General features: G+C 44.2%; 1 protein-coding gene across 2 annotated transcripts in view; it reads right to left on the bottom strand.

Moving 5' to 3' along the window:
• Positions 1-10,970, bottom strand: part of KLHDC10 (kelch domain containing 10) — a 59,484-nt gene extending 48,514 nt beyond the window's left edge. The window contains exon 1 of one of the 2 annotated variants that reach the window (XM_075857528.1): positions 10,855-10,970. In XM_075857528.1, coding sequence (XP_075713643.1) covers positions 10,855-10,921 — 67 coding nt within the window. In that variant the 5' untranslated portion in view covers positions 10,922-10,970. The remainder of the gene's footprint in view (positions 1-10,854) is intronic. The other variant, XM_075857530.1, reaches the window with a different exon arrangement.

Here is a 10,970-nt window from a genome sequence, read left to right on the forward strand (position 1 = left end):
TTTAAAAAAAATGTATTTAAAAAATTAATTTTTTTAAACTTTAATGTAGTGGCATGTATCTATATGCCAGTACATTAGCCTGTGTACTGATCGGTTTGTCCTAACAACTGCCTGTGTACTAATCATGCCGTAACAGGAAATATGGTTAGACAGACCTGGGGTCCTCCAATGGACCATGGACGGTCTGCCCATATATGGTATGCGTCACAGGGATTCCCTGTGATGCGATCCAAGGAGCACCGCCCCCCCTTTCTCAATTTCCGCTTGAATGCTGCAGTTAGCTTTGATCGCAGAACCCAAGGGAATAGCGGCGGCAATCAGGTTTCTCTGATCTATGCTCTTAGAGCGGGGCTGCGGCTGTCAAATACAGCCATTGCCCTGCTCCTGACAAGTATTCGCACGCTTTCAGCATGAGGTGAGGCGGCCGGCACTGAACTAATGAGCGGTGGCGCCGAAGAAAGAACATAGGGGTTTTTTTTTGCAGTGCACCCACCATGTTCTTGGTCTTCAGTGCCAGAGCTCATTAGTGCAGCGCCGGCCACATGACTTCATGCTGACTGGCAAACACACACTTGGCAGGACAGGGCAATGGCTGTATTACACAGCCACGGCCCCGCTCTAACTACATTCATGTTTTACAATACTAAGCTATGGGGCCCGCACAGCTTAGTATCAAAATACATGAATACATGGTATTGAACTGTTTGCGGGTGCACGGCATCGAAATCGCATCGATATTTCGATTCATCGTGCAACCCTAACACACTGTACTTAAAAAAAATTAAGTATATTGTGAGGGCTTGTATTCTGGGAACTGTAGTCTTTACATCTAGCACTGCACAGTAAGGCTCTGTTCACACTGCTTTTTTCAGGCGCTCTTTCAAAGCAAGGAAGCTCTTATTACGCACCGAAATACACTTAAAAATAGGCCTGCAAAGAGCTTTCCATTGATTTAAATACACTGTAGTTCATACAAGGCGTATTTTACACTTGTAAAATACTTTGAGAAGTGATGTCACTACTTTTTTTTCCTAAGGTGATTTTTCAAATTGAAGAAGTCTTTCAGATTGACTTAAAAAAAAACAAAAAAAAACAAAAACAAAAAAACATACGTTATAAAAACACGTCAAATACGTAAAATTGAAAAACACTTTGAAAATCAGTAGTAAAGCCTGGATTTCAGGGGCTGTTTTCTTTTGAAATCAGCCTCAACACATGCTGTGTGAACATGGCTTAATATGACGTAAAACATGCCAGCTTTGTTAGAGAAGCTCAGTTAGGCTTTATTCAGACGAACGTGAAAAAGGTCCGTGCAACGCACGTGCGTTGCACGGACCTATATGTGTCTATGGGGCGGTGCAGACATGTCCGTGATTTTTGCTCAGCGTGAGTCCGCTGAAAAAGTCACGACATGTCCGTTCTTTGGGCGTTTTGCACGCATCACGCACCCATTGAAGTCAATGGGTGCGTGAAAACCATGCATGCCGCATGGAAACACTTCCGTGCGAACTGCGTGATTCACGCAAGAGCTGTCAAAAGGATGAATGTAAACAGAAGAGCACCACGTGCTTTTCTATTTACAAACATCCAAACGGAGTGTCTTTGAGAAGAGCGAACCCGGACAACCGAACCGAACTTCACCGGGTTCCGCCGAACTCGTTTTGGCCGAACCCGGCAAAAAAATTTCCAGTACGCGACGTCCGGATATAGTCACCGTCCAGGGTGCAGAAAGAGTTAAACTGTTTCAGCACCCTGGACAGTGACTTACGATCCCAATATACATGAACGAGTAATCCAGGGAGGTGGGGCCAGATGTCAAGAGAGGCGCGTCACCAAGGACGCGTCACCAAGGACGCGTCACCAAGGCAACGGCCGGGAAGTTCTCGGTAAGTACGAACCTCTTTTTTTTTTTTTTAACAGGTTGCTAGATATGGTGATCGGAATTCACTGTCGAGGGTGCTGAAAGAGTTAACTGCCGATCAGTTAACTCTTTCAGCACCTTGGACAGTGACTGACGTCGGGTAGAATCACCTCTATGATGGCGGCTGCGCGAAAATCACGCAGCCGCGCATCATACACGGATGACACACGAAGCTGGCAAGTGATTTTTGCGCGCGCAAAACGCCGTGTTTTTGCGTCCGCAAAAACGCCACGTTCGTGTGAATCCAGCCTTAAACTGCTACGGCGAGTTGACCAGCTTGTACCAATAGGAACCAGCAGAGCTGTGAATGATATCTTTGGGCAATTAGGCTCTGTGTACACCACTTTTGGTCCTACGATTTACGTGTATATCAGGAAAGCTCCTCACGTACATGCATACGTACATAGGACTCCACTAGCCTGACTGAGGCAAAAAGCGTGTCTTTGTTGGACTGGTAGGTGTCAGTATACCTTTATTATTTTAAAGAGGTTTTCCGACAAAACACATGTCCCCTATCAATAGGGGATAAATATGTGATTGCTGGGATTCCTACCACTGGGACCCCCAGCGATTAGGGACCAAAAGTCCCCCGATGTGCTCCATAAGAACGGAACACATGCTCAGCCAGCGATCCATTCATTTCTATGGGACTTCCAGGACATTTTGTCCCAGTGGTCGGACCCCCAGCAATCTCACACACACACACACAAATATCCCCTATCCTGTGGATACATGCGTTTGTTGGAAAACCCCTTAAGCCCCTTCCCGACGTATGGGCAGCTTCTTGCATTTTGCCGTATCTTACAGCTGACATCCGGCTGTAATGGCAGGGACCGAAATTAGCTTCGATCTCCGCCATTAAAGAGGCTCTGTCACCAGATTATAAATTCCCTATCTTGTACATGATGTGATCGGCGCCGTAATGTAGATTACAACAGTGTTTTTTATTTAGAAAAATTATCATTTTTGACTGAGTTATGACCTATTTTAGCTTTATGCTAATTAGTTTATCAATGGACAACTGGGGGTGTTTTACTTTTTGACCAAGTAGGCGTTGTACAGAGGAGTGTATGACACTGACCAATCAGCGTCATACACTTCTCTCCATTCATTTACACTGCAGATAAAAAACAAATGTGGCAGATGCTGCCACAGTGCCCTCCGCAGATAATGCCACACACACCCCAAGTAGATCGCTCCATTGGGGCTCCCTCTAGGAGTGGAATCCCCAGCCAAAACGCTGCCGACGCTTTGGCTGGGGATTCCTCTACTGTTGGAGCCCCTGATGTCACTGTCCATACACAGTGACGTCATGGGATCCTCCTGGAACGGAATGTGATATCAGAGGCAACCCCAGAGCCGGTTTCCCGGAGCAGAGCACTAGTATAGGCTCTGCGCCGGAACTCTGGGGAAGCCACTGACATCAGTCTCTATATATGGACATGGATGTCAGGGGCAACCCCAGAGCTGGAGTCCCGGGCAGAGCGCTAGTAGGCTCTTCCTGGGACTCCAGCTGTGCTCTTGACATCACTGGGACTCCTGTTCTGGGGAAGACCCTGACAACACAGTCCATATATGGACAGCGATGTCAGGGAATTCCACAGAGTCCCGGAGCAGAGAGTCTGTACTATCGGCTCAGTGTCCCGCGGGCCGAAGATGACAGCCCCAGGGGCCGCGTGCTTGAGACCCCTGCTTTAGAGCCTTGCTGTGTCTCCAAACAGAAGTTTACAACCACATTGGAATATTGCCTTCCTCAGGGAAAAAAACGTGTTACAAATTTTGGGGTGCCTTTTCTGTATTTCTGGTAAAACCAAAAATGTTATATATACACAATTCTAATAAAATCTATAAGACACCTATGGGGTCAAATTGCTCGTTACACCTTTAATTTAATTCCATAAGTAGTATAGTCTCCAAAAAAGGGGTCACATCTGGAGAATTTCTACTCTCCTAGTACTTCAAGGGCTCTTCAAATGAGATAGAACACCAAAAGCCAGTTCAGCAAAATCTGCGCTAAAAAACCCAAATATCGTACCTTCCCTTCTGCACCCTGCCGTGTGCACAAAACAGCAGGTTATGACCAAAATGCTTAACAAACGTTGGGGTGCTTTTTTCCCCCTTAAGTCCTTGTGAAACTGAAACTTAGCCAAAACTACATCTCATTGGAGAAAAAAAAAAATGTAATTAAAAATTAAATTCTCACAGCCCAATTCTAATAAACTCAACAGAAAAACAAACAAACAAACCTGTAAGGACAAAACACTTACTATACCCCTAGATGACTTTCTCTAGGGGTGTAACTTCTCAAATGAAGTCAGCCCTCTGGGGGTTCCACTGCACTGATACATTGAGGTTTCTGCAAATGCAACATGATGGCCAGAAATCAAGCAAAACCTGCATTATAAAATCTTAACAGTGCTCCTTCCCTTTCTGAACCCTACCGTGTATCCAAACAGCAGTTTATGACCACATATAGGGTATTAACCGTGCGGGTTAAATAACGTAATCGTTTTAGAGTTGTGTTCGTTACGGACGCAGCGATACAAAACACTTTATTATGAAAAAAGTTACTCATGTTTGGCAAGGGGAAAAAGTGGGTTATTAATTCTTTTTTTTACTTGGGACATTTATTTATTTCAAACTTTAACTTTTTTTTTTAGTCCCACTAGAGGACTTTACTGTGCAAACTTTTGATCGCTATTATAATACACTTCAATACTTCTGTATTGCAGTGTATTATGCCTGTCAGCGTAAAACAGACTGGCACCTGCTAGGTCATGCCTCTGGCATGGCCTAACAGGCAATCATTAAAGGCAGACCTGGGGGCCTCTGATAGGCCCCCATAGAAACTATCGGCACCCCGCGATACACATGGGGTGCCAGTGGGGTGAGAGGGAGCTCCCTCCCTCTAAAATCACTCCGATGCGGCGCTCGCTATTGAGCGCCGCATCTGAATGGTTAAATATGATCGAAGACCACTGCTAGTGGTCTCCGATCGTTGCCCTGAAGCCCAAGGCAGTTAACAGCCCGGACTTCAGGAGCACGCCGCACGATGCGGGAAAAGTTCTTCTGAAGTGCCGACGTGAAAAGGCGGCACTTCAGAAGAACTACCCTGAACGGCCGACGTAAAAAGGCTATACGCCGGTCGTTAAGGGGTTAACATACGCAAGAGAAATTGCATAACAAATAGGGTGCTTTTTCTGCTAAAGTTCTTGTGAAAATTAAATATTCAAGCTAAAAACGACATAATTACAAAAAGAAAAAGTTATTTTCATGGCTCAATTCTAATACTATTAAACGCCTAATAGTTCAAAATCCTAACTACAACCCTAGATCCAGTAATTGAGGGGTGTAGTTTCCAAAATGTGGTCTTTTTTGGGATGTATCCTAAGTTTTGGCAACTTGTAAATTTCACTTCCACTTTGCTTTCATACCTGTGAAACTCTCACTGTTAAAACTTCCTAAATGCCGTTTTGAAAACATGGAGGGTTGATTTTTAAATATGGGGAGATTTGAGGGGTTTCTAATATATAGGCCCCTCAAAGCCACTTCAAAACTAAAAAGCGGTGCCTAAAGAAACATGTTTTTCAAATTTAGTTTAATATTCTAAAACTGCTAGTAAACTTAGCCTTATAAACATCCTTCAAAAAAACAAAACCTAAACTTACGCCGAAATAGACAGTAAACTTTATTTACTATTTTGTGTGGTACCATTATCCATTTTAGAAGCAGAGGATTTCTAAATTTAGGAAAAAAATGTTTTTAGAAATATGCTTTACATTTTTGATTTTTTTTTTATAAAAGAGTATACATATATCCCAAAATGTATCACTAACAAAGTGTTACAAAAAAAATCAACTCAAAAGCTATTACCACAAAGAGACACCACATATGAAAAACGGGGCTGTGTCCTCAACGCCAAACTAGGTTAGATACTGAAGGGTTTAAACGACCCCAGCGTAGCTTCAGACATGTTTAGGATAAATTGAATGCTGAAACTAGTTTTCCTCAAGAATTGCCCTGTATTTACTGCCTCCATCTTTCCTTCAATCCTGACCAGTCTTCCAGTCCCTGTGGATGAATAGTAATAGTATCCCCACATCCCGACGCTGCCACCACCATGCTTCACTGTGGGAAGTGTTCTTGGGGTGACGGGAAGTGTTGGATTTGTACCACACATGGCACTTCTCATGATGGCCAAAAAGTTACATTTTTGTCTCATCTGACCAGAGAACCTTCTTCCATGTGTTTGGGGAGTCTACCACATCCGGTTTAGCAAACTCACAATGTGATTTCTTATGTTTTTCTTTAAACAATGGCTTTTTTCTGGCCAGTCTTCCATAAAGCCCCTCTCTGTGGAGTGTACGGCTTATAGCGGTCCAATGGACAGATAGTTTCTTCTCCGCTGTGGATCTTTGGAGCTTCTTCAGTGTTCTCGTTGGTGTCCTTGTTGAATCTCTGATTTACGCCTTTTTTGCCTGGTCTGTGAGTTTTTGTGGACGGCCTTCTCTTGTCAGGTTCGTAGTTGTCCCATACTCGTTCCATTTTGTTATAATAGATTTAATGGTGCTCCGTTTCAAATTTTTATTTTTTTTAATAACCCAAACCTGATCTATACTTCTCCACAACTTTGTCTCTGACCTATTTGGAGAGCTCCTTGGTATTCATGTTGCTTGCTTAGGACTGGTTCACATATAGTCCCGACATATTCCACTGTATAGGCATACAGTGGTATAAGTCAACCGCACTCTCCGGGCAGAGCGCTACTGGAAGTGCTGTGAACAAGGAAACCCCTTGGACAGTGCGGTCAGGGACAATAAACTACAGAGTCCCCGGCCAGAGAATCGCAAGCGCTCTGCCTGGGGACCAGTCTTGGGAAAGGCCTTGACGTCACTGTCCGGATATGTGTGAAAATATCAACAGCACATTCCAAGTCCTCAATTACAACAGTCACCAGACTGGAAGATGAACAATATAATGGTTATACCAAACAAAACGTGTGTGCCACTTAACCCCCAATCACTGTGGGGCCTCAGTACTCAGAGTCCATCCAGAAAACATGGCAGCATCAAGGCAGGTGTATGCAAGAAGAGTATCCTATTATTATTCCCAGCACATCATAGAAAAAGCAACGTTTGGACTTGCACAGGAGTCTTTGTCAAGGCTTGAGAACGACTCGCACAGGAGTCTAAACGTTGCTTTTTCTAGGATGTGCTGGGAATAATAAAAGGATACTGTTCTTGCATACACCTGCCTTGATGCTGCCATTTTTTCTTGGATGGACTGTGTCAATACATGGACAGCGACGTGAAGAGCTTTAAAAATCCTGAATTCACAGCCAGAGCGTCAGCAACACCCTGGCCCGGTATTATGCCCCAGGTGGAGCCCCTTACATCACTGTCCATATATGTACAGTGATGTCAGGGGTTTCTCCAGTCCCACAGTTTGGACTGCATGTATCACATAACAGATTCCCTTTAAAAAAAATCTGATCTGTAATTTCCTATTATGTATATAAAATTAACCATGACATTCAATAAACTGTGGATTTCTTTACTGGGGCCATTGCCCGCTATCTATGGTATATGTCTATGCTACGTCAACAGGTTCCTCACCAGCACAGAACTAATTTTCCATTTCATAGACCTTCTTGTTCTCTACACATTTTTCCAGGTGATAGCAACGCTAAGCCATCTGTCTGTTCTCAAAATCCTATTCACATAAACACCACCAATAGCTATGTAAACAGTGAAGACATCTGTAGAGCCTCACAAGTGAAGCAGTGGTGGTTTAGTACTTCTCACATGTCAAAACCAACGAACAAAGTCAGATATGATGGTTCTCCCCATTTTAATTATTACGTGTGAACTTATGGGGGGGGGGGGGACGAAAAGAAAAAAAAAAACCTTAAAAGGGAACTAGTCAGTAGGTTTGGTGCCGCTAAATCACCAGCATGCAGTCATGCAACTGGGGTTTAGGCCTGCTTTACACAGTGCAGATTTGGTGTAGTTTTTAAAGCTACAACCAGGAGTGGATGGTAAAGGAAGGGATAGTATATAGGAAAGATCCTACTTTATTTTTTTTATCTACTTCTGGTTGTGGCTTCCTACACTAAAACTGCACTGTGTGAATAAGGCCTCAACGCGCATGCGCCTGATGCCGCAAGACATTTGGTTAGTGATCCGTACCTGCATAACGACATGCTGGTGGTTCAGTAGCTCCAAGCCTAGCGAGAGGTTCCCTTTAACTTGCACAAGTTCGGCAATGCCGAGTGTTAGAAAAGTAAAGGCTCATTTACACTGAACAATTGTTGGCTTGAAAACGAATTCACAGTATCTGATGCCCATTTCTATTAGAGGAATCAGCAGGGATTGCGTCCCAGTGGAGAGTGTCACTGTCGCCTAGTGACAGCCCTAACTTCTTAGGGTATGTTCACACACAGCATAAATACTGCGGATTTCGTTTTGGAAAACTAGCAGCATAATACAGTAGCAGCAGAGCAGATGAGTTTTTGTTTTTTTTCATCCACAACATGTCAATTGTGTTTGCGCAACCACTGCTTTTTTATTGCGGGTTTTCCCAATTAAATTCATCGGGAAGGTAAAACCTGCAACAAATAGCAGATATTGCGATTTTTGCGGCAGAAAAGCGCAACTCTCCAAAACACTTATACTTACCCAGAATTCTGTGCTTCTTCACCCAGGCCGGCCCCCTGGAATGACGTTTCATCCCATGTGACGACTACAGGAAATCACAGGCTGCAGCGGTCACATGGAATGAAATGTCATCCCATCCCATCTATTTGAAAAACGGCCGTGTAAAAAAACGCCTGCAAAAAAGTGCATGTCACTTCTTGAGCAGTTTTTGGAACCATTTTTCATTGGCTATAGAATAACAGCTCCAAAAACGGCCGTAAAAAACATGAGTTGTTTAAAAAAACGTCTGAAAATCAGGAGCCGTTTTCCCTTGAAAACAGCTAGGTTTTTTTCTAAGCGTGTGAACATACCCTTACTGTTGTGCCGCCCAAAACACAGAACCCCCCCCCCTATCTCTCTGTGCTCATACTGATAGTATGCGATACGGCCGCATCAAGGGCAAAATTTCTGTGGAAAGTAGGGGTGTCCCATGTATTTCAGAGCGGGAATGCGGGTAGAGGTCCATGTACAGACCAGAGCACCGCTGCAATGTTTATATACATGTGAACACCTTAGAACTGCAGAGGGGGGGGGGGACGCTGCAAAAACCACTCAGCTGGCTAACCCACAGACAGAAGAGAAGAGAAGACAGAATCGAGTAGGGGTCCATTTATGTGTGAAGATAAATTTATAAAAATGACTGCCGATTGACAGTATAGCGAGTCGTTAACGCTTGAAAGACATGCATTTATATAAAACAATCGTATGTCTGTTTCGGAATTTCTAGCACTTTTCAGATCACCAGTCTTTACTCCTTTGAGTGTTCGCCACGCCTCGGCTAACATTTCCACACCTCCTGCCTCATCTGCGAACGACTAGCAAATGCCTAGTTACATGATGAGGTATAATGCTGACAAACTAACATTTTTAGGTCATCATAAAAAATATGATGAACAACAAAGAGATCGTGCAGTCGCTGCACATGTATACACTGGCCAATGATAGTTGATATTACTAAATTTACATGATAAACCGCTACGTGTTAGGCTCTGTTCACATCTAAGTTCGGGTTCTCCGTTATTCTGCTTAGTCAAAGCAGCAGAACAACCAAACACTGGAGTCGCCAGATCCATCACATGACGAAAGTCCATGGCGCCCGGCAGAATCCATTGTCATAAAACCGGTTCAGTCGTTTTGCAAGACAAAATAGCGCTGCATGCTGTGCTATTTTGTTCCGCACAAACAACGGAACCTGCGGAGACCCCTAATGGTGCCTCCCACAGACGTAAACAGAGCCTAAAAGACCATCTACACACGACTGCAGTTTCAGACTACACATAGGGATTATCTGGAACTACAGAGTCACAGGTCTGCATAGGTGCTGTAGACAACAAAAAATAATCTTTTTAATGAAAGTTATTTGCATAGTTACTAAAAAGAAAAACCATTGTGAAAATAAAAAAAAACAGACAGTTCAGAGGGCGGCACTGCCTTATAAACAGCCTCTGTATTTTCAGGACAGTGCCCAGGACAAATATTTGCCAGGTTTGCCCTAAAAAATGCACAGGGTGATTTGGGAAACCCCATTGATGTCCTGTCAATGTGTGGATGGGGGGTGGCACAGCCCCACTATCAGCAGAATAAGAGGGCTGCGGAATTTATTGCCCCTTTATTACTTCTAAACAAATGGACCCCTCTCTACTAGCCAGAGCAGCAAAAGAGAGGGTCTCTTGCTCCAGATGACTTGGTAAGGCAATACATTACATGGTCACTCGTTTATTTGAATAGGTGCCATGTATTACCACATCACAGCACTGGATGGGATTTGGACCTACCAAATAATTGCCAGCAAAACGACTTTAGAAACTTAGAAGCGTGTTACTAGTCTACAGTCCTCTTTATACCATCAGATATGGAAGATAAAACCCTGCCGACAAGACCGATCAATGCTGTCATTAGTCACCAATCAGATCCTTGCTTTCATTTTCAAAAGGGCAACACAGACACTTTGTGTAAACAGATTTTTCATAGGTATGGATATTTCACGTCCGCTCCAGTGACCCCAGCAAGGAGGCCATTGACAGGTTTTATTTCATCTAGTTGTATGATCCAGGAGTGCGGTTACTGCCCCCTCAGGTAGCCACCAGCAGTATATGCCATCCTTCCCCCGACCAGCCAGTGATAACCGCTCCACAATGTTCTCTGTCCTCATGCGCCCACGTCACCCCCTTATTTTACCAGCACTCGCCTCACTGCCCGCTTCTCTCACTCACACCACCACGGGTCAGCCAGCCTCACCTGCTGCTCTGCCGCTCAGCTTCACGAACCGAACCAGCGGTTCCCCTCCACCGGCTTCTGCTGCCATGATAAACCGTGCACCACCAAAGCTCCCCACCCGGAAACACAGAACCTGC

This window comes from Rhinoderma darwinii, chromosome 3, assembly GCF_050947455.1.
Source record: "Rhinoderma darwinii isolate aRhiDar2 chromosome 3, aRhiDar2.hap1, whole genome shotgun sequence".
Classification (NCBI taxonomy): Eukaryota; Metazoa; Chordata; class Amphibia; order Anura; family Rhinodermatidae; genus Rhinoderma; species Rhinoderma darwinii.